Source organism: Symphalangus syndactylus, chromosome 10 (genome assembly GCF_028878055.3).
Source record: "Symphalangus syndactylus isolate Jambi chromosome 10, NHGRI_mSymSyn1-v2.1_pri, whole genome shotgun sequence".
In the NCBI taxonomy this organism is placed as follows: Eukaryota; Metazoa; Chordata; class Mammalia; order Primates; family Hylobatidae; genus Symphalangus; species Symphalangus syndactylus.
In genome coordinates this window covers 49,188,741-49,215,916 of record NC_072432.2, presented here as the reverse complement: position 1 = coordinate 49,215,916, position 27,176 = coordinate 49,188,741, and the positions used below count along the sequence as shown (strand labels likewise).

The window sequence follows — 27,176 nt, the reverse complement described above, 5'->3', positions numbered from 1 at the left end:
GGATCAAGTGATTCTCTTGCCTCAGCCTCCCGAATAGCTGGGATTCCAGATGCGTGCCACCATGCCCAGCTAATGTTTTTGTATTTTTAGTAGAGACAGGGTTTCACTATGTTGGCCAGGCTGGTCTCAAACTCCTGGCCTCCAGTGATCTGCTTGCCTTGGCCTCCCAACGTGCTGGGATTACAGGCGTGAGCCACCGCGCCTGGTCCATATGTGCCTTTCTTGTTATTTTTCTAAAACCTCTCTGAGACAAGAAAATAAATTTCCCTTTATTCTTTAAATTTGTTTTATGTTTGTTTGCTCTTGATTTTGTTTAGTAAATTTTGTCAGACAGCAAGGTAATCTTTATGCAAGATTTAAAAATCAAACCACTCTACAATTTGGCTGCAGCCTATTTTTCAGAATTTATCTTCTAATACTTCCCTTCATCAACCTTCTGCCCATTATAGACTGGTCTATCAACTCTGCTCAAAGCATATGATGCTCATTTTCTCCTTATACTCTTTGCTTATGTTGTTCTAACTGAAATCTTTCCTCTTGCCAGTTTCCAGTTCTTCTTTTTAAATTTTCTGCTTAAATTCTGTCTCCTCCATGAAGCCAGCTCTAATCAATTTAACAGCACATATGGTTTATTCTGCTTATTTGAAACATAATTTCATATAATTTTTATAAGATAGCTTTGTACTGCCAGGCTTAAAGCCCAGAAACTGTATTTCCCAGAATCTTCTGCCAGTAGGATTCTGGTAAATGTCTTCCAGTGAGAGGATTTCTCTGAGATTTGAAAGGCAGAGGAAAAGACAATGCTACTTTGGGTATTATAGCTGGCACATGGACCTGACTGAGAGCAAACAGACCAAAAGTCAATTTTTACATTTTTGAGTGAACTTACTGTCAACTTCCTTCAAGCCACAACAAACCAACTAAGCAACTACCACTACTATCATTAAAAGTAAATAAATAAATAAATAAATAAATCAGCCCAGACTAAACAAGCCTTTGTTGTTCAAGGCTTGTAACAATCCTCGAGGCCAGGCGTGCTGGCTCACGCCTGTAATCCCAGAATTTTGGGAGGCCGAGGCGGGCGGATCACAAGGTCAGGAGATCGAGACCATCCTGGCTATCACAGTGAAACCCCGTCTCTACTAAGAATTCAAAAAAAAAAAAAAAAAAAAATTAGCCAGGCATGGTGGCGAGTGCCTGTAGTCCCAGCTACTCAGGAGGCTGAAGCAGGAGAATGGCGTGAACCTGGGAGGCGGAGCTTGCAGTGAGCCGAGATTGTGCCACTGCACTCCAGCCTGGGCAACAGAGCGAGACTCTGTCTCCAAAAAAAAAAAAATTCCTCGAGTCACCAGACTTTCATGAACAGTAGGAAAGCTGCACAGTTGAAGGAACACACTCCCTATACCCACTCCCAGGGGAATAATGACAAGGAGGGGAATCGCAGAGGGTGAAGGTAGCAGCCAGAAAGAAAACAGACAATGGAGTTCCTCACAGAAAACAGAATTTAGGTCTAATCAGGGAGCCTCCATTACTTTCTGTGCGTGTGTGTGTGTGTGTGTGTGTATTGAAGTGTGAATGGGATTGTTGAGTGTGGTTATACTGTCCCATTTGTATATGGCTGAAGTGTGAATGGGATTGTTGAGTGTGGTTATACTGTCCCATTTGTATATGGCGATATGTGTGTGGAGGGAGGGACAGGCAATTCATCTTTTTATTTCATAGATTCTCAGACCAAGAAGAGCCATGTCTAGACCAGATGGAGTACGTGACTCACGTATTACCAGGAAATTCTGGTCTTGTAAGCTGGTTGTAATGACTGCTTGGTTCTTTGGATTTTCATCTTTGTATAGGGAGTAAATGTGTTTCTTGCAAGATAAAAGAAATGGAAAAATATAGGTGGCAAACAGGAGGGTGAGTTGTGGCAATAATACTATGTATTCATCAACTCCTATTTCATTCCCTCTTCCTGTGCTCACTGGAAGATGACATTTCCCAGACTTCCAAGAATGTTACTGAGTTCTGGAATGTAAGTAGAAGGGATAAGTATCACTTCTGTGCTGTGGCAGTTATGGACCTGTGAACTTTGCACACGCCTTCTATCTTCTTTTTCAGTGTCCATTTCAGAGGGCATGTTTTCAGATGAAACTGGTAGAAAATGGAAGCAGCCTGTGACTAGAATCACTGCTTAGGGTCTTGCTGCCTAGGAATCCTACTCTCCCTGCAACAGACTGTGAAAGAACCGAGAAATACACTGATTTTGAGCATAGCCCATACTATAATGGGGATGTTTGTTACAGCAGTTAGCATTAAAAACCTTGGCTAGGCATTGGTCATAATTGTAGAACAGAGTAAATTAAGGGAAACTGGAACACAGAGGTCAGTGAGAACTTTAGCGTTAATGAAAATTGAGGGCAACCAGGATAATTTGGTTCTTTGCCAAATAGGAAGGTGAAACCAAAGGTAGATTGGAGGTCAGAAAATCAGTCCAGCACATGTGATGTTTTCATTTAGTTGCCTGTATGTCTGTCTGGTCTCCAGCTCAGCCTGGCTCCTTGAGGTAAGAGGCAGTGGCTGTTCACCTTTGCATCCCAGCACCTGGCACAGAATAGATGGGGTGAAATGTTCAAATTGAGCCTGAGCTTCAGGGTGCTTATCAAAGCAGGGAAGATATGCGAGAGGAGATGATTCAGGTCCAGGGCAGGTCAAGTATCCAATCCCAGTCTCTTAGGAAGCTGGATCCTCCGAACCAGGGAGAACAAGCTGGATATGCACTGGATTTCCCAGCAGTACTGATCTAGAGACTCTCATAGAGTCCCTTTTATTCCTTGGCCTAGGGTTACAACTGCTTATAGCATCTGGAAAGACTCAACACCTCAAAAGAGACTTTCAGTAGATAGAGCAAATACACTCATGGAATTGATAATTAAGCTTCAATATCACAACACATAAGTACCATATTTAAAATATATGTCTATGTAGGAAAAGCTGACAGAAAAAAAACAAAGATCTCTATATGGACAATAGACGCAGAAAAGAAAGGAAATAACAATCAGAGATCAATGAAATAGGAAACAAAGATACAGTAGAGAATCAACAAAAATAAAAGCTGGTTCTCTGAAAGTATAATTAAAATAGACAAATTTCTAGCATGCCCAATCAGGAGCAAAAAAGAGAAGGTCTCAAAAGAGAATACTACAAATGAAAAGAAGTTTGTAACTACAGCTAGAATATTTTAAAAATAAGAGTTAACATTAAAATATTTATGCTGATAAATTTAATTACTTAAAATAGACAATTTCCTAGAAAACTTATCAAAACAAATTCAGAACAGAAACGTGACTAGACCTATATCCATAAAAGAAATTGATTATTAAAAGCCATTTACCAAAAACAAATAAAAAACAAAAATATCAAAAACAAATAAGCCAATAAACACTACCAGACCCAGAAAGTTTTATCAGTACGTTCTACCAAATATTAAAGCAATTGATAGTCCCAATCTTAAATTGTTTCAGAGATTAGAAAAAAGGGACTTGGGCCAGGCATGGCGGCTCACACCTGTAATCTCAGCACGTTGAGAGGCTGAGGCAGGTGAATCGCTTGAGCTTAGGAGTTTGAGACCAGCCTGGACAACATGGCAAAATCGCGTCTCTACAAAAAGTACAAAAATTAACCAGGTGTGGTGGCACATGCCTGTAGTTCCAGCTACTCAGGAGGCTGAATTGGGAGGCACGAACATGGGAGATTCAGGCTGCAGTGAGCTGTGATCATGCCACTGCCCTCCAGCCTGGGTGAGACAGAGAGACTCAGTCTCAAGAAAAAGAAAAAAGAGTAAGAAAAAAAGAAGAGGAACTCTCTCCAATTCACTTTATTAGGCTGTACAACATTATACCAGAAGTATGTAGAACAAAACACACTTAGAAACATGGATACAACCATACTAAACAAAAAATCAGCTACTCAAAACCCATAAGATATTTAAAAATATGTATTGAGGCCAGGTTGAGAACTGGTTTATTCCAGTGATAGAATCTTGGTTGAAGATTAGAAGAATCTATCAATAAAACTCCTCACAATAAAAGAGTAAAAGAGAAAAGCCATACAATTATCTTAACAGATGCAGAAGAAAACATTGCTAAAATTTAACTCATTTAAGACAAAAACTCTTAGCAAACTACAGATATGAGAGAGCCTCCTTAAGGTCATAAAGCATAACTACCAAACACAGCAAATGTCATAAACCCAGTAATAAGCAGATACATAAAGGAAAACAGATATAAAAACATACTGGCTGGGCACAGTGGCTTAGCCGGTAATCCCAGCACTTTGGGAGGCCGAGGTGGGAGGAGTGCTCAAAGCCAGAAGTTTGAAACCCACCTGGGCAATGATGTGAGACCCTGTCTCTACAAAAAATAAAACAATTAGCTGGGCATGGTGGCCACTTGTAGTCTAAGCTATTCGGGAGGCTGAGGCAGGCAGACCGTTTAAACTCAGGAGGCTGAGGTTTCAGTGAGCTAAGATTGAGCCGCTGCACTCCAGCCCAGGCCACAGACAGAGCAAGATCCTGTGTTCTTTTTTTTTTTTTTTTCTTGAGATGGAGTCTGGCTCTGTTGCCCAGGCTGGAGTGCAGTGGCGAGATCTCGGCTCACTGCAGGCTCCGCCTCCCAGGTTCACGCCATTCTTCTGCCTCAGCCTCCCAAGTAGCTGAGACTACAGGCGCCTGCCACCACGCCTGGCTAATTTTTTATACTTTTAGTAGAGATGGGGTTTCACCATGTTAGCCAGGATGGCCTTGATCTCCTGACCTCGTAATCTGCCCGCCTTGGGCTCCCAAAGTGCTGAGATTACAGGTGTGAGCCACCGCGCCCGGCCCTGTCTTCTAAAAGAAAGAAACAACAACAACAAAAATACTGACACTAACTACTTTCATACAAAATAAAAGTAGCAGTTGAATAATTTATCTGTTCACTTTCAAGTCTTTATTAAGGGTCCACCATGTGTCTGGCATTCTAAAATAATTATTTTTTTAAGTGCCGAGATCATACTTAAAAGTCAGATGTAGAAACTTTCCCTTAAAATCTGGGAGTAAGTCAAGGAGGCATGCTATCACTGCTTTTACCTAACCTTGTACTTAAAGCATTACCAACACAGTAGGACAAAACCAAAAGAAAGAAAAAAAGAAAACAAGTTAAATGATAAAAGGCTTGAAAAAGAATAAACGATGCTCATTATTTTTCGCTATTACATTATTTTTAGTTGATATAACATTGATTTATTTGATCATATTAAAAAAATCTTTTATACATTAAAAGGTACTATATTCAATACGAAAAGAAAACCAAAATACTGAGAAAAGGTACTTTGAATACATACAACTGTTAACAGCTAAGAAACAAACTCTTATAAATCATTAAAGAAGTGATAATCCAATAGTAAAACTGTCAGTGATAGAAGAAAGCAGCACACCAATTAATCATCACAGATATGATCAAAGCTTAATAAACATATGACAACATAAACATATGAAAAGCTGCCCATTTGTATTAATCAGGATAGACTTCATTATGATGAGTTTACAAATTAAACCCTAAATCTCAATAGCTTCACAAAACAGAGGTTTATTTTTTGGTCATGACACAGATCCAAAGCAGGTTGACAGGGGGCTCTGCTCCACAAAGAAACGAAAAGGTCCGTGCTCCACTGTGTAGCTGCCGTACAATAAGAAACAGTTCAGGCTGGGCGCGGTGGCTCATGCCTGTAATCCCAGCACTTTGGGAGGCTGAGGCGGGCAGATCACGAGGTCAGGAGATCGAGACCATCCTGGCTAACACGGTGAAACCCCGTCTCTACTAAAAATACAAAAAATTAGCCGGGCGCGGTGTCGGGCGCCTGTAGTCCCAGCTACTCAGGAGGCTGAGACAGGAGAATGGCGTGAACCCGGGAGGCGGAGCTTGCAGTGAGCCGAGATTGTGCCACTGCACTCCAGCCTGGGCGACAGAGCCAGACTTGTCTCAATAAATAATAAATAAATAAATAAATAAACAAACAAACAAATAAATCAATAAATAAGCCGGGCGTGGTGGCAGGCGCCTGTAGTCCCAGCTACAGCTACTCGGGAGGCTGAGACAGGAGAATGGCGTGAACCCGGGAGGCGGAGCTTGCAGTGAGCCGAGATCGCGCCACTGCACTCCAGCCAGGCTGACGGAGCGAGACTCCGTCTCAAAAAAAAAAAAAAAAAAAAAAAGAAACGGTTCAAGAGTTATGCACAAGCTTTTGAATTCTCTCCTGAAGTAACACTATATTGACCGAAAGTAGTTGACTGGCCCGACCTAATGGCAAAGGGGCTGGGAAACACATGGATATTCAGTGTCTCTGGCACAACTAGAAATTAGTGCAATCCAAATTAAGGCAATAGCAAGATGTGTCTTATAACCATTAGGTTGAGGAAAAGCAGTAACAACAAAAACTCCTATTACAAAGGACTGGTGAGGATGTGAAAAATGGAAGCAATCATATACAGATGTTAGCATGTAAATTGATGCAACATCCTAAGAGCATTTGTAATGTCCTGACAAGTTAAAGATGCACATGCTTACGATCTAATATTTCCACATGTGCGTAGAATGAGTCACATGAAAATTATTCACTTAAAAATGTTTAATAGCAAACTATTGAAGTGACTTAAATGTTGGAGACAATCTAAGTATTGGGGAAAAATTAGAATAACAACCATATTCTTACTGAAAGTTAATATTGACAGCATATTGAACAGAAAAAAAATGAAGCCACAGAAGGCAACACACTGTGTACCATTTTTATATAATGTTTTAAAACATGCAAAGACTATAACATGTATTATGTATAAATATATATAGATATGCAGTGTTCCTATAATAACATACATGGAAATGATAAGTATTAATTTTATTTTTATTTTTTGAGACAGAGTCTCACTCTGTCACTCAGGCTGGAGTGCAGTGGCGATCTCAGCTCACTGCAACCTCAGCCTCCCAGGTTCAAGCAATTCTTGTGCCTCAACCTCCTGAGTAGCTGAGATTACAGGCGTGCGCCACCATGGCCAGCTAATTTTTGTATTTTGAATAGAGACAGGGTTTTGCCAAGTTGGCCAGGCTGGTATAGAACTCCTGGCCTCAAGTGATCCACCCACCTCAGCCTCCTATAGTGCTGGAATTACAGGCATGAGCCACCACACCTGGCCTAATTCAGTTTTTCAATAGTGTTAATTTGAGAGAGGAAAGATGGTACATTAGGATACATCAGTCATATCCTTTAATTCTAAAGCTACTTACATCCTTTAATTCTACTATAGGTAATAAAATCTAAGAAAATAATACTGTTTCATATTCAAAAGTTATTCTTTATTAACACTTATATAGTTGTGCTTTTTATACTAATGATAAATTAGAAAGTCTCAAATATTCAAAATGGCTAAATATGATATGACAACACATGAAATATTATGATTATTAGATGAGATAATATACATTAAGTAGTTAGTACAATGCTTGGCACTTGACTGATGTTAGTTATCATCATCACCACTATTATTTCTATTACTACTAATACTATTACTTTTACTAAAACAATAAGCATATAAACTAGGTTGATGCATGGAAACACATAACGTAAATAATGTTAACTGGAAAAAGGAGAATACTAATTATAATATATATGTTACTGAAAGAAACATAGAATGTATGCATGCCTATTAACACTGATTTTAAAATAACTTGGAAACTTGGTAAAATTCAATGTTTATTAAGTTTTTAGGAACTGTATATTAAAAAAATTATATGGTCACTAACTTTTCTCAAAACCTTACATTATTTTAAGTATCTGGTTTACTTTGCACAGGCATTTTTAAAAACATTAAAGAAAAAATAACTGTGACATCTCATCTCATTATCGAATAAAATCTCTTCTTAAATGATTCATAGTTCCTGAAAACATTAAGCTTTGAAAAGAAAAACAAGTTAACAATTGCTTCTACTCCATAACTGTTTGCTTGACAACTATACAATCTTTATCCCACATCTTATAGTTAATATGACTCTGTTTAATAAAAGAAACATCTATGAAAGCATTAGGAGAATCCAATAACTAACCAAAACTATCACGTGCTTATAATTTTAATTTTTATCAGTACATTTTGTATCCCCTGATAAAAGTCAAATTGGAAATAGATCATTGTTTATTTTATACCTTCATACTAGCACTGAATAAATCTGATATTTATCCTCATACAATGACCTACCTTGAGTTTTTTGGTAAGGTTACGAATGCAGCAACTATTGTGTGAAGTCTAGAGCATACCCCAAGGGAAAAGAGAAGGAAGATTGTTTTCTTCCCTCAGTTCATTTGATCCTCTTCATATATTGAGCAAAGTAAATGGGTTGTGAGGCTTAGAGCCATAGCACCTATGTCTGGTAGAAGAAAATTTTGTCTCCTCTCTTAACAACTATACTACGTTACAAGGAGCTGTGTCTTTCCACATTCTATACCTCTTTATCTAAAAATCTATTTGATGTTCTCTTCTGTGTCATCCATTCCAATTATTTGTTGGCATATATAGTCTATGCAGTATTGGTCATGGAATAGCTACACGAGTAAGTCCTTGAGCTAGCAGGGCTGGGAATCATTACTCATCCAGAAGTGCCATGGCACTGTGTAATAGAGGTATCATCTTTTTCATCCTGGACTCAAATTAAGATGTGGCTTTCCTACCTAAGGAAAAGAAATATAACACTTTTCATTGCTCAAGAGCAGAGACACCAGCTGGCAGAGGGAACACACGTACAGACAGACGGCTTAGATGACAGAGACATCTCCAGAGCTAATGGACATAAGCCATTTCTGGATTACCATTTTACATCTCTAGCCCATATAGGGATCAGAAATACTTAACTGTCCAAGGCAAATACGGCTGTAACTAGAGATGTCTGAGAAAGACAGCAATGGAGACCAAATGGAGTACCATTAATACCAAGGATATGCATCACCCTCACAACTCACTAAGTCACCCTAGGAAGGACACACTAACCATATTTTGAAGGTGTTCTCAGTTTTAGCTTTCAAAGATCAACTGGAGAAAAAAAGATTTTAAGATAAAATCTTGGTAACAGAGTTAGTACCTTAATAATCTCTTACAGTTCACAGGCTCTGCCTCATTTCTGAGATTTGACATTACAGAGATAATCACCCCAAACTAAGTGGAGTTTAGTTTGCTCATGTAAACTTAAACCCATTCGTGTAAGGCCACAAAGAAGCTAGTCACAAACCAAGACTTAACCAATGAAGTAATTTCTCTATGGAATTAGTTGGTCATAAACCATACAGCCAGAGACATGAAAGGGAGGATAATAAGTACACATTAATTATGATTCTTTACATAAACAACATGTTACAAATGGGACTAATTTCATGAGAGTAATCGAATCACTTCAAAACATTTTTATGACCAGTTTCAAGAGTATATTTCATTTAGGAAGTGATTCATTTAAGGTCTCATCACCTCAAAGTAGTTGATACATATACAGTTAATAAGCAAATGTTACCTAAAAATGTTCCTCAAATCCCACGTTTTTTTCCCAAAATGCATTTGTTTAGTGAGTATATTTTTGACATTGAATGTTTACTAATTGTACAGTAAACCAAATTTCTACTATACATTTGAATTAATCATCTGTAAGTTTGGACATGCAAATATTTCAGTAAAAAAGACACAAAAAATAGTTTGAGTCAAGAAAGGAAACCATAATAGATAGTTGAAATAATTTTCCAGAAAAAAATCAAAGCATAATAAGTTTTATAAGGAAAGATTTTTTATTTCTTTAAAAATAAACCATATACTCTTGCCATAAATTAAACACTAAGTAATAGCTCAATGCTGCTCTTGAATTGTCTTTGAAAATAAAACTACAATTTTTTTTAGTAACTTCCTATTAAAATCAGAAAACAGAGTTTTTAAAAATTTTGCCTGCAGTGAATTCAAAAAAGTTGGGAGAATATATTGTCTTAGAACTGGAAAAAAGGTAGATTTATAAATGTCATGGTGGCTAATAATAAAAAAATAAAAAAAAGATGTTGGCATGGATGTGGTAAAAAGGGAACACTTCTACACCACTGGTGGGAAACGTAAACTAGTACAACCACTACGGAAAACAGCGTGGTGATTCCTTAAAGAACTGAAAGCAGAACTACCATTTGATCCAGTAATCCCACTACTAGGTATCTACCCAAATGAAAATAAGTCATTATACAAAAAAGATACTTTCACAGGCATGTTTGTAGCAGCACAATTCACAATTGCAAAAATATGGAACCAGCCCAAATGCCTATCAATCAATAAGTAAGTAAAGAAACTGTGGTGTGTGTCTGTGTGTGTGTGTGTCTGTGTGTGTATGTGTATGTATATATATATATATACACACACACATACATATATATACATATATATATATGATGAAATACTATTCAGCCATAAAAAAGTATGGATTAATGGCTTTTACAGCAACGTGGATGAGACTGGAGACTATTATTCTAAGTGAAGTAACTCAGTAATGGAAAACCAAACATTGTTTTTACTCAAAAGTCGGAGCTAAGCTCTGAGGATGCAAAGGGATAAGAATGATACAATGGACTCTGGGGGAAAGTGTGGGAAGGAGTTGAGGGATAAAAGGCTACAAATTGGGTGCAGTGTATACTGCTCGGGTGATAAGTGAACCAAAATCTCACAAATCACCACTAAAGAACTTACTCATGTAACCCAATACCACCTGTTCCCTAAAAACTTATGGAAAGAAAATAAGTAAGTAAGTAAATAAATAAATAAATAAATGTCATGGTGGCTAGTTAGGAGTATTATATATACTTAGTAAGTAGGAATTCTATTCAAATGAAAAGATTAAAGATTAGAAAAGTGACGGGCTATGAAACTAATACAATTACTTTTCTGGGTGGACAAACAAATGATCAAATTCTCATGAAACATTTTGGATTAAAGAAGTTTTTCTATGCTGAAAACTCAAAAAGCTAGAGTGTCTCTTCTCCAAATGACTGCAGCACCTCTCCAGCAAAGGCACAGAACTGGGTGGAGGCTGAGATGGCTGAATTGACAGAAGTACGCTTCAGAAGATGGGTAATAAAGAACTTCACCGAGCTAAAGGAGCATGTTGTAACCCACTACAAAGAAGCTAAGAATTATAATAAAACAATACAGGAGCTGATAGCCAGAACAGCCAGTTTAGAGAGGAACATAACTGACCTGATGGAAGTGAATAACACAATACAAGAAATTCACAATGCAATCACAAGTATCAATGCAGAATAGACCAAGTGGAGGAAAGAATATTAGAGCTTGAAGACTCCCTTTCTGAAATAAGACAGGCAGACAAGAATACAGAAAAAAGAATGAAAATGAATAAACAAAACCTCTGAGATATATGGGATTATGTAGAGGTCAAACCTATAACTGACTAGGGTACCTGAAAGAGATGAGGAGAATGGAACCAAGTTGGAAAACATAATTCATATGCTGAAAAACATATATCATCCAGGAGAACTTCCCTAACTTAACAGGACAGGCCAACATTCAAATTCAGGAAATCCAGAGAACCTCAGTAAGATACTCTATGAGAAGATCAATGCCAAGACACATAATCATCAGATCCTCCAAGGGCAAAATAAAAGAAAAAATGTTAAGGGAAGCCAAGGAGAAAGGCCAGGTCACCTACAAAGGGAAGCCTATCAGACTAACCATGGACCTCTCAGTGGAAACTCTACAAGCCAGAAGAGATTAGGTACCAATATTCAACATTCTTAAAGAAAAGAATTTCCAATCCAGAATTTCATATCTGACAAACTAAGCTTCATAAGGAAAGGAGAAATAAGATCCGTTGCAAACAAGCAAATTCTAAGGGGATTTGTCACCACCAGGCTTGCCTTGCAAGAGCTCCTGAAGGAAGAACTAAATATGGAAAAGAAAAACTGTTACCAGCCAATATAAAACCACACTGAAGTACACAGATTAGTGATACTATAAAGCAACCACATAAACAAGTCTGTAAAATAAGCAGCTGGCATCACAATGATAGGATCAAATTCACACATAACAATACTAACCTTAAATGTAAATAGGCTAAATGCCCCAATTAAATGACACAGAATGGCAAGCTGGATAGAGTCTAGACCCATCAGTATGCTGTCTTCAAGAGACCTATATCCTGTGCAAAGACACACATAGGGTCAATATAAAGGGATGGAGGAAAATTTCCAAGCAAATGGAAAACCGAAAAAGCAGAGGTTGCAATCCTAGTTTCTGACAAAACAGGCTTTAAACCAACAACGATAAAAAAAGACAAAGAAGAGCATTACATAATGGAAAATGGTTCAAGTCAACAAGAATAGCTAACTATCCTAAATATATATGCACCCAACACAGGAGCACCCAGATTCATAAAGCAAGTTCTTAGAGATCTACAAAGAGACTTAGACTCCCTCACAATAATAGTGGGAGCTTTAACACTCCACTGAAAATATTAGACAGATCATCAAGACAGAAAACTAACAAAGATAGTCAAGAACTGAACTCAGCTCTGGATCAAGCAGACCTGATAGATACCTACAGAACTCTCCACCCACAAACAGCAGAATATATATTCTTCTCATCGCCACACAGCACTTACTTTAATATTGATCACATAATCGGAAGTAAAACACTCCTCAACAAATGCAGAAGAAATGAAATCATAACAGTCTTTTAGACCACAGTACAATCAAATTAGAACTCAAGATTAAGAAATTCACACAAAACCACACAACTACATGGAAATTGAACAATCTGCTCCTGAATGACACTTGGGTAAATAATGAAATTAAGGCAGAAATCATTAAGTTCTTTGAAACTAATGAGAAGAAAGCAACAATGTACCAAAATCTCTGGGACTCAGCTAAAGCGGTGGTAAGAGGGAAATTCATAGCACTAAATGCCTAACATCACAACTAAAAGAACTAGAGAACCAAGAGCAAACAAACCCCAAAGCGAGCAGAAGACAACAAATAACCAGCATCAGAGTGGAACTGAAGGAGATAGAGACATGAAAAACCCTTCAAAAAAATCAACAAATCCAGGCGCTGCTTTTTTGAAAAAATTAGTTAGACCACTAGCTAGACTAATAAAGAATAAAAGAAAGAAGAATCAAATAATCAGAAATAATAAGGGGGATATCACCACTGACCCCACAGAAATACAAACAACCAGAGAATACTATATAACAACAGAGAATACTATAAACACCACTATGCACATAAACTAGAAAATCTAGAAGAAATGTTTAAATTGCTGGACACATACACCCTCCCAAGACTGAAACAGGATGAAACTGAATCTCTGAATAGACCAATAACGAGTTCTGAAATTGAAGCAAAAAGAGCCCAGGACCAGAAAGATTCGCAGCTGAATTCTACCAGAGGTACAAAGAAGAGGTGGTACCATTTCTATTGAAACTATTCCAAAAAATTGAAAAGGGGGGACTCCTCCCTAACTCATTGTATGAGGCCAGCATCATCCTGATACCAAAACCTGGCAGAGATACAACAAAAAAAGAAAACTTCAGGCCAATATCCCTGATGAACATTGATGCAAAAGTTGTCAATAAAACACTGGCAAACCAAATCCAGCAACACATCAAAAAGCATATGCACCATGATCAAGTCAGCTTCATCCCTGGGATGCAAGGTTGGTTCAACATGTGCAAATCAGTAAATGTGATTCATCACATAAACAGTACTAAAGAAAAAAAAAAACACTTGATTATCTCAATAGATGCAGAAGGGGCCTTTGATAAAATTCAACATACTTCATTTTAAAAACTTTGAATAAACTAGGTATTGAAGGAATATACCTCAAAATAATAAGAGCCATATATAACAAACCCACAGCCAATATCATACTGAATGAGCAAAAGCTGAAAGCATTCCCCTTGAAAACTGACACAAGATAAGGATGCCCTCTCTCACTACTCCTGTTCAACATAATATCAGAAGTTCTGGTCAGGGCAATCTGGCAAGAGAAGGAAATAAACGTACTCAAATAGGAAGAGAGAAAGTCAAACTATCCCTGTTTGCATATGACATGATCCTATATCCAGAAAACCCCATTATTTCACCCAAAAAGCTTCTTAACCTGATAAGCAACTTCAGCAAAGTCTCAGGATACAAAAGAAATGTGTAAAAATCATAGCATTCCTATTCAGCAACAACAGAGCCAAATAATGAATGAACTCCCACTCACAATTGCTACAAAAAGAATAAAATACCTAGGAATACAGCTAACAAGGGAAGTAAAGGACCTCTTCAAGGAGAACTACAAACCACTCCTCAAAGAAATCAGAGAAGACACAAACAAATATAAAAACATTCCATGCTCATGGATAGGAAGAATCAGTATCATGAAAATACTCATACTGCTCAAAGTAGTTTATAGATTCAATGCTATTCCCATTAAACTATCATTGATGTTCTTCAGAAAATTAGAAAACAACTACTGTAAAATTCATATGGAACCAAACATACAAGACAATCCTAAGCAAAAAGAACAAAGCTGGAGGTATCATGCTACTTGACTTCAAACTATAGTACAAGGCTACAGTAACCAAAACAGCATGGTACTGGTACAAAAACAACATAGTACTGGTACAAAAACAGACATATAGACCAATGGAATAGAATAGAGAAGTTGGAAATAAGACCAAACACCTACAATTATCTCATCTGTGACAAAACTGACAAAAGCAAACTATGGGAAAATGATTCTCTAATAAATGGTGCTGAGAGAACAGGCTAGCCATATGCCAAAAATTGAAACTGGACCCCTTCCTTACACCTTATACAAAAATTAACTACAAATGGATTAAAGACTTCTAGGATTTTTAGAGTTTTGGGTTTTACGTTTGTTGTAAACACTTTACAAGAAAATCTATGCAATACCATTCAGGACATAAGCATGGGCAAAGATTTCAGGATGAAAACACCAAAAGCAATTGCAACATAAGCAAAAATTGACAAATGAGATCTAATTAAACTAAAGAACTTTTGCATAGCAAAAGAAACTGTCACTATAGTGAACACACAACCTACAGAATGGGAGAAAATGTTTGTAACTTATCCATCTGACAAAGGTCTAACATCAAGTCTACAAGGAACTTAAAACACATTTATAAGAAAAAAATCCTATTAAAAAGTGAGCAAAGGACATGAACAGGCACTTTTCAAAAGAAGATATTTATGTGGCCAACAATCAGGAAAATAAGCTCAACATCACTGATCATTAGACATACGTGAATCAAAACCCCAGTGAGATACCATCTCATGCCAGTCAGAATGGCTATTATTAAAAAGTCAAGAAAGAACAGATGCTGATGAAGTTGCAGAGAAAAAGAAATGCTTTTACACTGTTGGTGGAATTGTAAATTAGTTCAACCATTGTGGCAGAGAGTATGGTGATTCCTCAAAGATCTAGAACCAGGAATACCATTTGACCCAGCAATTCCATTACTGGGTATATGCCCAAAAGAATATAAATCATTCAATTATAACAATACATGCACATGTATGTTCACTGCAGTACTACTTACAATAGCAAAGACATGGAATCAACCCTAATGCCCGTCAATCATAGACTGGATAAAGAAAATGTGGCACACATACACCATGGAATAGTATGCAGCCATAAAGAGGAATGAGATCATGTCCTTTTTAGGACATGGCTGGAGCTGGAAACTAACTAACTTCTCAGCAAACTAATGCAGGAACAGACAACCAAACATTGCATGTTCTCACTTATAAATGGGAGCTGAATCATGAGACCACATGGACACTGGGAGGGGAATAACACACACTGGGACCTGTCATTGGGGCAGCTTAGGTGAGGGAATAAGCAAGAATACCTAATGGATGCTGGGCTTAATACCTAGGTGATGGTAGGAGATCTGTGCAGCAAACCACCATGACACACATTTACCTATGTAACAAGGCTGTACATCCTGCACCTGTACCTCTGAACCTAAAATCAAAGTTGAAGAAAAAAAAGAAATTTTTCTTTTCACTGGCGAAATAATTACGTGCATTTTGGATTTTTTCTTACTAAGGGAAACAAAATTTTACACATTAACGCCTTTATGCTATAATATCTATAATAGTTCTTATTTTTTCTTGTTAAAATTTATGTAAATACTTTCCATTGATTATGTGTTCCTCATAATTATGAAACATCAATAAAGTGATTTTTATTTTAAAAAATTACAGCTGAACATTTTACTTTACACCCAGAAGGGAAAATGCATCTCATGCATTTCTATTATGCTTAGAGGTACCCTAGGAAGATCTATTGCACTTGACTATTTCCTATGTTGGAGGCTAGAAAAAATTTTATGTAAGTATGCATGTGTGTATGTATGTATGTATATATGTATGTATGAATGAGATGGAGTCTCATTCTTGTTTCCCAGGCTGGAGTGCAAAGGCATGGTCTCAGCTCGCTGTAACCTCTGCCTCTGAGGTTCAAGCAATTCTTTCTGCCTCAGCCTCCCAATTAGCTGGGATTACAGGAGCCCGCCACCCAATCCTGGCTAATTTTTTTTGTATTTTTAGTACAGATGGGGTTTCAACATGTTGGCCAGGCTGGTCCTTCTTCTTTCTTAATAGTGAACTTTTTGGCATTTTACTTTTTATATATTTCTTTTCAAAATTTTTTATTTTACGTTTGGGGGTACATGTGAAGGTTACATAGGTAAACATGTATCACAAGGGTTTGTTGTACATATTATTACATCCCAGGTATTAAGCCCAGTACCGGATACTTATCTTTTCTGTTCCTCTTCCTCCTCCCACCCACCACCCTCGAGGAAGTCCCAGTGTCTGTTGTTTCCTTCTTCGTGTTCCTAAGTTCTTATCATTTAGCTCTTATTTATAAGTGAGAACATGTGGTATTTGGTTTTCTATTCCTGCGTTAGTTTACTAAGCATGATAGCCTCCAGCTCCATCTGTGTTCCTGCAAAAGGCATGGTCTCATAGAAACAATTGTTATTGAGCAGAAGTAAAACCATCTACTAAAAATTATCACTATCTGTTCAATAATAGGAGTGTCCGAAGAATTTTTGGCTGAATACAACCACGGATTAAAGGTACTATACAAAAAGTGCTTTTATACCACCAGACCCTCCCGCAACACTCCCTCATGCCTACTTCCCTGCAAAAACAAACAAATAAAAAACCAAAAGGGCTGAAGGAAATGCAAGCAACAGAACATGGAAATAGGAGAGCATAAAGAAACACGTTGGCCAGGCTTGGTGGCTCACGCCTGTAATCCCAGCACTTTGGGAGGCCGAGGCAGGCAGATCACCTGAGGTCAGGAGTTTGAGACCAGCCTGGCCAACATGGCAAAACCCCGTCTCTACTAAAAATACAAAAATTAGCTGGGCACGGTGGTGCACACTTGTAGTCCAAGCTACCCCGGAGGCTGATGCAGGAGAACTGCCTGAACCTGGGAGGCGGAGGTTGCAGTGAGCCGAGATTGCACCACTGCACTCCAGCCTGGACAATAAAGCAAGACTCTTGTCTTAAAACAAACAAACAAACAAACAAACAAAAACAAAGAACCATGCTAAAGATTTCACATGGTCACCTACAGAGAAAACATAGTTTACCTTGGTTTTTGGAGGTGGTTTTGGCATGTCTCTTTCTAAACCTCTTGTTAAAAGGATGTTCTTATAACAGGCCTCCTACAAAAGAAGTATAAAGGAACATTAGAGATTAAAGAAACTTACCCTAACCAAAAATTACAAGGTAGTAAAAAACAATTTTTAAGAGAGAGCATTTCTGGATTGAGTTGTTCACATCAGAAGCTGGTGAAATTGTAGCATGGAGTCAAAACTTTTCCTCTTGCTTGTCATATACAACAGTAAAGTAAGATAAGATGGTGATGGAGTAGGTGAGAGATTTATAGTACATATATTCAGAGATGATCATTAAAAATCATATCTGCACTATTATGTCATTTTATCACATACATATCCACTATAGACAGCTTGCTCTTCTTTTGAGAAGTGAATAGTTAAATCTCCAAAATATCAACCAACAAACTTAAAGTCGCCAACATTCCCCACATTTTACAGATGGATTCTGACACTTTACATACTTGATCTTAAACAATTTCCTTCAGTTAATTTAGCAAACCACTATTAAATGGTGATAGTTTTGTATTAACACCCTGTGGAAGAATATATGAGTATCTGTTTCCAGAATTATTAAACCTCCAAGTCCTTGGTTCACACCAAAACAACATTTGCCAAAATAATGGCAGAAATTACAAGGAGGCAGCTGAGGCAGGGCTGTATAGATTATTTATTCATACATGATGAACAGAAATGACAGTAATCTTGTTTGTTTTGTTGTTTTAATAATGCAGAGCCTCACTTCCAAATAGCCATTAACTTGGATAAGCTTTCCATAGATGATTCCATCTCCAAATTAAGATAGGAAAATAATACATAAAAGGAAAATTATAGGCAACAAGAAGGCTAAGGAGAAGGCCAGTCATATTTTTTTCACTTATTCCATAATCCTCTGTATCCCATTTCTTCCCCAACATTCCTGCCATTCAATCATCTAAATCATACATTTTTTAGTTTAGTTTATGGCTAATTCGTTATAATCTTTTAAACATAATTTTAGTCTACATACTTCAGAATATTACTAAAATTTGCTAGACTTATATTCATTTATTTCTAAAGGGAACAATATATTATTAGGATAAAATGTCCCTAAAGAAAGTAACAACACTACTTATTATTAATAAAGATTGAATCTTATCATGTATTAGGCACTGCTAAAGACTCTGCATTTATAATGCCATTTTTATGCCCGATAGCCCTATGAGCTAGGAACTATTATCATCATCTCCCCTTTAAGGCTAACACAATGCAGGCTTACAGAAGTTAAGTAAACTTGCCCAAGGTCACACGGGACTCAAAGATTGTTCTGTAAAACATTAGGGCCTGAGCTCTTAATACCTTTATAATTACTCATCTCCGATATACTATACTTGGCATCTTAAATCACTAAGTTGTGGAGCCATAGCATTTTAAAGCCAGAAGTTTTGTAAAGGTCAACTAGTCAGCCTCCCTGATTTTACAGATGAGGGACTTGGATTCTAAGGTGATGTGTCCAAGATCACATAGACAGTGGCAAAGCTGAGACTCGTGTCTGGACCACAAAGCAGTACATAGCACATGTTCTCAGGTTTGTGCTAGGGACAAACATTCCCAGATGCATAGGGGATTGGAAGCCTCTTCTAAGCTGGGGAGTAGCTGCAGGTACTGCCAACACTCTCAGCTGCCTGTGGCCTCACGTAGCCCTTATGTAAGTACCAAAGGGTACATTTCAGAGGTCCCTAAATAAGTGTGCATTCCAGTCTTACCCTTTCCCACTAGTTACAGCACCTGCTGGTGGTAAGCTGCTTTCTGGAAATAGTGAATGAACCCATTCCCGCTTCTGACTCACTGTGAGAGGGATAAACTATATCCAGCATGACATTTAGGAGAGCCAACTGCATAATACATTGCGTAATTTGACTATGCTTGGATAACACAATTATGCTTTATGCTTGTACCCGTTTTTTAAACTACTGGTATGTAAATGCTAGAATATGATGAAAAGAAACAAGGCTGACTGTTAAGGGAAATTAGTAGAAATGTCTGATTTTTGTCTATGACTGAGTGTTTACAAATGCCTATAATTCTTTCTTCCTTATGCATAAAACAGAAGTGACAGTATTTCTTTATTCTATTTTCCAGCCCTGTCTCTGTGAATTAATGGGCACAAGGCTGACAGTCAACTTTTCCCTATAAGACTCTGAAAGCATTTTTTCTAAACTTCTATTTGCAAATGTCACCTACATGAATTATATCTACTTTTTGTTTTATGACTTTAAACTCAGACAATACAGACAAAGTAAAGTTTAGCAGTCTGAGAATGAACTGACAGATAAGAGATCTAGCTCAAGGAAGAAGTAGTATTTATTGATGAAAAGACAAGCCAGCACCCGTTCAGAGTTGCGTTCCCAGTGCCCCATCAGAATGATACTGAAACAGCAGCTCCCACCCTTGCAGCAAGCAGCGAGCAAGGGGGCTGCAGAGCCACAGGACATAGGTAACACCTTCCTGTAAGGCCCATGGTACTTAGATTTCTGGAGAAAAGTTAAATAATTCAACTAGTAACCTAAGCAAATAACTGGTGATAACTTAATGTATTCTTTTAAAACATATATTATGCAGTTAAGTATGAAATACTAAGATAAAGCATTTTATAAACCTTTATAAAGCCATTTATATTTGTACATATGTATCTGAGAAAGTTGAAAATTTATGTCCACAGCAAAAACATAAACACAAATGCAAATAGTAGCATTATTCATAATAGACTAAAAGTGGTGACAATCCAAATGCCCATCAATTGATGAATGGATAAACAAGACATGGTATAGTCATATAATAGAATATTCTTCAGCTATAAAAAGGAATAAAGTATTGACACCTGCTACAACATGAATGAACCTTGAAAACATGCTAAGTGAAAGAATACAGACACAAAAGGATATATATTGTGTGATTCCACTTATATGAAATGTCCATAATAGGCAAATACTTAGTGACAGAAAGTAGATTGGTTATTGCCAGGGGTTGGGAGGAGTGGGGAATGTGGAGTGACTGCTAATGGGTCTGATGTACATGAGGTTTTTTTTTTGAGATGGAGTCTCGCTCTGTTGCCAGGCTGCCAGGCTGGAGTGCAGTGGTGTGATCTTGGCTCACTGCAACCTCCGCCTCCCAGGTTCAAGTGATTCTCCTGTCTCAGCCTCTGGAGTAGCTGGGACTACAGGTGTGCGCCACCATGTCCAGCTAGTTTTTGTATTTTTAGTAGAGATGGGGTTTCTCCATGTTGGCCAGGATGGTCTCTATCTCTTGACCTTGTGATCCGCCCACTTCGGCCTCCCAAAGTGCTGGGATTACAGGAGTGAGCCACCGTGCCTGGCTGAGATTTCTTTTTAGGGTGATAAAAATATTCTGGAATTAGGTAATGGTGATGATTGCACAGTTTTGTGAACACACACAAAGCCACAGATTGTATACTTTATAAGAGTGAATTTCAATGGTATGTGAATTATATCTAAATTTTTTACAAAGCCATGTAAAGAACGTTCCCACATTCTCAAGGCAAAAGAGACCTTGGGTTTGTGTTCAAACTCTTCCTTTAGAAGAACTTTTTGGAAAAAGTTTGGAGGGGGATGTTGTGTTTCTAAGTGTTAAACTGTATGTAGGCATGAAAATTTATTCAACAAATATCAACTGAATCTTATTACTAGTTGGAATGGGTGGTATTCCAATGCTGGGCACTGGAGAATGAAGTGTCAAACTGGACATTAATAGATCACATATGGTATATTTATATTTATTTTAAACATTTGGTTTACTTACATGAGACTTTTGACTGAACCGATTGCTCACTTTAACGAACTTTGCACAACACCTACTTGCTTAAACCAGCTGTGTCATGGTATCATAAGAACACCAATTAAAAATACAATAAGGAAGGAAAAAAATACCTTGTTTATCACGGCTTCTTTTGCCTTACTATTCAACTACTAATGACATTTAAAAATAGGAAAGCACTCACTGTCCCTTCAGCCTTGCACACTACTTCCACAGCTCTTTTAAGGTGTGGTCCCTTGTTTCACTCAGGTCTTTGCTCAATTTCACTGGAGCAGGTTTTCTTCCCAGGATGCCACCTGGGAAGGGATATTAATCACTACCTCTCTCCTCTTCCACTTGTTGCTCTCTATCTCTATCCCCTACCCTATTTTATGTTTCTCCATAGCCCTTAGAAATATCAGACCTTAAACTTACTGGTTTTAATTCTTTTTTTTTTTTTTTTGAGATGGAGTCTCTCTCTGTCACCAGGTTGGAGTGCAGTGGTGCCATCTCAGCTCACTGTAACTTCTGCCTCCTGGGTTCAAGCGATTCTCCTGCCTCAGCCTCCTGAGTAGCTGGGACTACAGGCACACGTCACCATGCCCAGCTAATTTCTGTATTTTTAGTAGAGATGGGGTTTCACCATGTTGGCCAGGATGGTCTTGATCTCATGACCTTGTGATCTGCCCGCCTCGGCCTCCCAAAGTGCTGGAATTACCGGTGTGAGCCACCACGCCCAGCTGCTTTTAATTCTTTATTGTCCATCTCACCCTACTCTGTGAGAGGACTTGGTCAGTCTTCTTCATAAATACATTATATCCACAGAGCCCACAACTAGGTTTGGCACATAGTAGGAGCTCAATTATTGAGTGACTGAGTAAACTGAATGAATAAAATCTCCTTCCAAACCCCTTGTGCATTCCTCCTGCTTTTAGTCCCTTCTTAATTCCCTTCTTAAATTCCCTTTATGATCCTTCGTTCTCTTGCTAATACCCTTAATTTCCTTCCTCCAGTCTCCAATCATTGTATTCACCTCACAAAAGTACAATGTTGGATGAATCCAGCTATATGCCTTCTCTGTGCTGGGAACGGAGCAGCTCAAAGCGTCTGGAAAAAATTACAGAATTGGTTGATTGGTTTCACATTAAATTTATGACCAAAAACTTTGGATGGGCCCTCCCTCATGTACAGCAATTCTGCTATACTTCTTGCGTAACTTGATTTTCCACTTTCCAAGATGGTATTTCTTGTCTTTCCCTCTATTCTCAAACCCCTTTCTTTCCATTCTTGCTTAATACCTCTTTGGAAAAACAGAAACATCGGAGCAGAAGCTACTCATTGCCACACCATCAAATCTACAAACCTAGCTGAAATCATTCGATCCTCTCTGCCTTCTCTGTTGTTGCAATGAGAGATAAGACTGGTTGTATCAAAGAGCAATTCCCTCCATATGCACAGTGGATCTCATCTCCTCTCACCTCCCCAAAGGCTGCTCCTTCAATGGTCTCCTGTCACTCCCTTCCCCACTATGATCATTCCCATCAATCACAAGCAGGCTCTGCAGTCATATCTTCTCGTTTTTTTTTGTTTTTTTTTTTTTTGAGACGGAGTCTCGTTCTGTCGCCCAGGCTGGAGTGCAGTGGCGCAATCTCGGCTCACTGCAAACTCCGCCTCCCAGGTTCACGCCATTCTCCTGCCTCAGCCTCTCCGTGTAGCTGGGACTACAGGCGCCCGCCACCACGCCCGGCTAATTTTTTTGTATTTTTTAGTAGAGACGGGGTTTCACCGTGGTCTCGATCTCCTGACCTCGTGATCCGCCCGCCTCGGCCTCCCAAAGTGCTGGGATTACAAGCGTGAGCCACTGCGCCCGGCCTCTTCTCGTTTTTGTTTGTTTATTTTTAAAAGATACTTCCTTAATCCTACATCTCCCATTAGCTATGGTCCTACTTGCTTCCCTTCATAGCAAATTCCTTTAAAACAGCCATCTTCACTCACTTTCTCTACTTCCTCACCTCCAATTCATTCTCCAATGCCCTAAGATGTGGTCTTTGTCTCACTATTTCACAGAATCTGCCAAAACAGTCACAGCACAGCCTCCATCTTACTCTTGTTCTTAGTAACATTTAAAGAGGTGACTATTCTTGAATTACTCTCTTCTCTTAGCTTCCATGACATCACTGGTAGGTGGCTTTTGATGGTTAAATTTAAGTGTTAACTTGACTAAATGAAGAGATGTCCAAAGATTTGGCAAAACATTATTTCTGGGTATGTCTGTGAGGGTGTTCCGGAAGACGCTAGCATTTGAATCAATGGGCTGAGTAAGGAAGTGGATTCCACCCTCACTAAATGTCACAGGCACCACCCAATTGGCTGAGGACATATATAGAACAAAAAGGCAGAGGAAAGGTGAATTTTCTCTCTCTCCTAGAGCTGAGCACCCATCTTCCCCTGCTCTTGGACATTAAAACTCCAGGTTCTTCGGCCTTTGGACTCTGGACTTGCATCATCAGCCTCCCAGCCTCTCAAGCCTTCGGACTTAGACTGAGCCATGCTACCAGGTTCCCTGGTTCACCAGAGCTTGCGAACAGCATATTACAGAGCTCTTCAGCCTCCAAAATCATGTGAGCCAAACCCCATAATACATCACCTCTCTCTTTACACACATACACACACACACACACACACACACACACACACCTCCCATTGGTTTTGTTTCTCTGGAAAACCTTGAACAATATACAGGGGGAAAACATTTTCCTACTCACCCAGACCAACTCCATACAGTTGGCTGCTGCTCCTCCTCTATACAACAAAGTTACAGTTACATATCTATTGGTTATTGGTGTATTTTCTGAATCCTCTACTAAAGAGAAGTCTAAGCCTGGGCAACATAGTGAGATTCTGTCTCTACAAAAACAATAAAATAAAATTAGGCAGGCACGGTGGCACATTCCTGTGGTCCCAGATACTCAGGAGGCTGAGGCAAGAGGATCTATTGAGCCCAAGAGGTCCAGCCTGCAGTGAGCTGTGATCACACCACTGCACTCCAGCCAGGGTAACAGAGCAAGACAGAAGAAAGAAGAAAGAAGAAAGAAGAAGGAAGAAGAGGAGGAGGAGGAGGAAGAAGAAGAGGAAGAAGTAGTAGTAGTAGAGGGAAGAGGGAAGAAGAGGAGGAGGAAGAAGAAGAGGAAAAGAGGAGGAGGAGGAAGAGGAAGAGGAAGAAGAGGAGGAGGAGGAGGAAGAAGAAAGAAGAAGGAAGAAGGCGGCAAATAATATGTCTCCTTTTACTACTGTGATCACAATTCCATAGAGAAGTGCCTGGTATGGTAGGAACTCAATAAATGTGTGTTGAATATATGAACGAAGGAAGTCGGAGTGACTCAAGAGTTGATACAGAGAAGTCTTCTTTTCCCAAATGATATGAAATCATTCACTTTCATGGCTTTTAAATACAACCAATATATAATGTTGCCCAAATTTGTGTCTCTGTCTCTGATGTTTCTCCTGAGCTCACATTACTTACATCTAACTGCCTAATTGGCAACTCTACACTTAGTATGTTCAAACTTGAGCTTATAAATTATCAGCCAAAAAATTCTGTCAGTCTGAGGTTGCAGTGAGCCGAGATCACGCCATTGCACTCCAGCCTGGATGACAGGGCGAGACTCTGTCTCAAAAAAAAAAGAAAAAAAACTGTCAGTCTTTGAGTCTTCCTTAGATTAGCAAATGTCACCTAGTTGCTCAGGACAATGTCTTAGGAATCTACCTTGATTCCTCCCTTTCCCATACCTCTTGCATTCAACCCGCCAAGTGCAGTCAGTACTATCTCCAAAATAAACTGAAATCTGTCCACTCTTCCCTATGTGTACAGTCACCCCAATCATAACCATCATTGTTCACCTAAATTATTTCAAACATCTTGCCTTCTACAAGCTTTGTACATGTAAAGCAGATGATGTCACTTCTCTACTCTAAATCCTCCAATGATATATCATTATATTCCTATAATAAAATCCAAATTCCTTACCATGACCTACCCAGTTCCAATGATCTAGCTCTTGCCTATGTCTCTAATCTCATACCATTTGCCCTCTCCTCGTTATGCCCCAGCCACCACGGCCTTCTTTTCTGTTCTTCAAATACCCCAAGTCCCTTCCTGCCTTCCAGCATTTTCCCTTCTTATTCCTTCTCCCTGGAATGCTTTTCCACACTGCTCTAGCATAGCTGTGCATTCATTCTTATCTTTCAGCTCCCATGTCACTTCCTCAGAGAGGCCATCTTTAACAACCTTATCTAAAGTGGCTCCTCTAACTATGCTCTTTTCTTCTTAACAGGCTTCATCTTCAACCACAGTACTTACTTTAATTTGTTATTAATTGTCTACCACTCCAAGAAGTCTTTAAGGCTCATGAGAGGTAAAGATATTTGATCAGTGTATTCTAGTATTCAGTGTATATTTAATAAATATATTTTGAATGAAGAAATAAAACTGTCAACTTCTACATTTCCCTTCCTTTTAGCATTAATTTCCAACCATTAGAGAATTTTGGTGGACTCTGTGATATTGGGAACAAGATAGTAACACATTTTCCTACTTCAGATGGATGAGGATAGATACAAAAGAAGCTACATTATGACAGGGAGGAACTGCATTTGGTGTGCTGGGGTCAAACACAACAGTTGATTTGGTCAGATTTGGTGATCTGGAGAGCAGAAGACAGAGAGCAATACTGATATGATTACAAACTGAAGTAGCAAAGGCCCGTGGCTGAGGCCTCTTATAGGAAAGCACATGTAGAACAGTGCTACTTTGCACATAACCAGGGTCCAATACATATATGACTGGCAGATTACAGACCACTCTTTACAACCCCATAGAAGTCTCTTCTGCAACTCATCTGTATCTCAAAATGAATCTCAATCTGATTGACTGAAAAAAGTAGATTTTCTTAAAACTCAAAAGAAATATAATTTTATCTTTACATTAATGAAAGGAATAAATTGAATTTTAAAATAGCACTTTCTAGATCTTCACTATATATTTTTGGAAAAACTCTGCAATTTTCTGGCTTGGCCCAGGGAAGTAGAAATGAGAGGATGAGAAGTAGTGAAATTCTACATAGAATTTCGAACTAATTATAATTACTTTATGAACTGCAACAATAATATTCACAGGTAGAACCTTATGAATTACATAACTTATGAAACACAATTATTATTTTAATTTTGTTTAAGTCTATTAAAAATTGCCCTACAGAAAATGGCAACCAGTCATTTCCATGTAAAGAAAGAAATGAAAATGACTTGCAGCAGGGGTGGTCAAATTAAATCAAAGCTTTATTGTCAAGTGCTGTGGTTTGAGTATTTGTCCTCTCCAAAAGTCATGATGAAATTTAAGCCCCAAAGTGGCAGTGTTGAGAGGCCCTTTAAGCAGTGATTGGGTTTTAAGAGCTCTGCCCTCAAGAATAGATTAATTCATTTGTGGATTAATAGATTAATGGGTTAATGAATGGGTTATTATGGGAGCAGGATTAATGGCTTTTGTATCCTCTCTTGCCATGTGACCTTTGCACATGCCAGCTCCCCTTCCCCTTTCCACCATGAGTGGAAGCAGCCTGAAGCCCTCACCAGAAG

General features: G+C 38.4%; 1 protein-coding gene across 6 annotated transcripts in view; it reads right to left on the bottom strand.

The window, feature by feature from the left end:
* Window positions 1–27,176, bottom strand: part of FAM13A (family with sequence similarity 13 member A) — a 431,061-nt gene that overhangs the window by 167,985 nt on the left and 235,900 nt on the right. For all 6 annotated transcript variants that reach the window (XR_010113828.1, XM_063610243.1, XM_063610245.1 and 3 more), the window contains one exon: window positions 17,724–17,798. Coding sequence is in view for 5 of the 6 variants with exons in the window: in XM_063610243.1 (XP_063466313.1) it covers window positions 17,724–17,798 (75 nt within the window). In the remaining variant the exon portion in view is untranslated. The remainder of the gene's footprint in view (window positions 1–17,723; window positions 17,799–27,176) is intronic.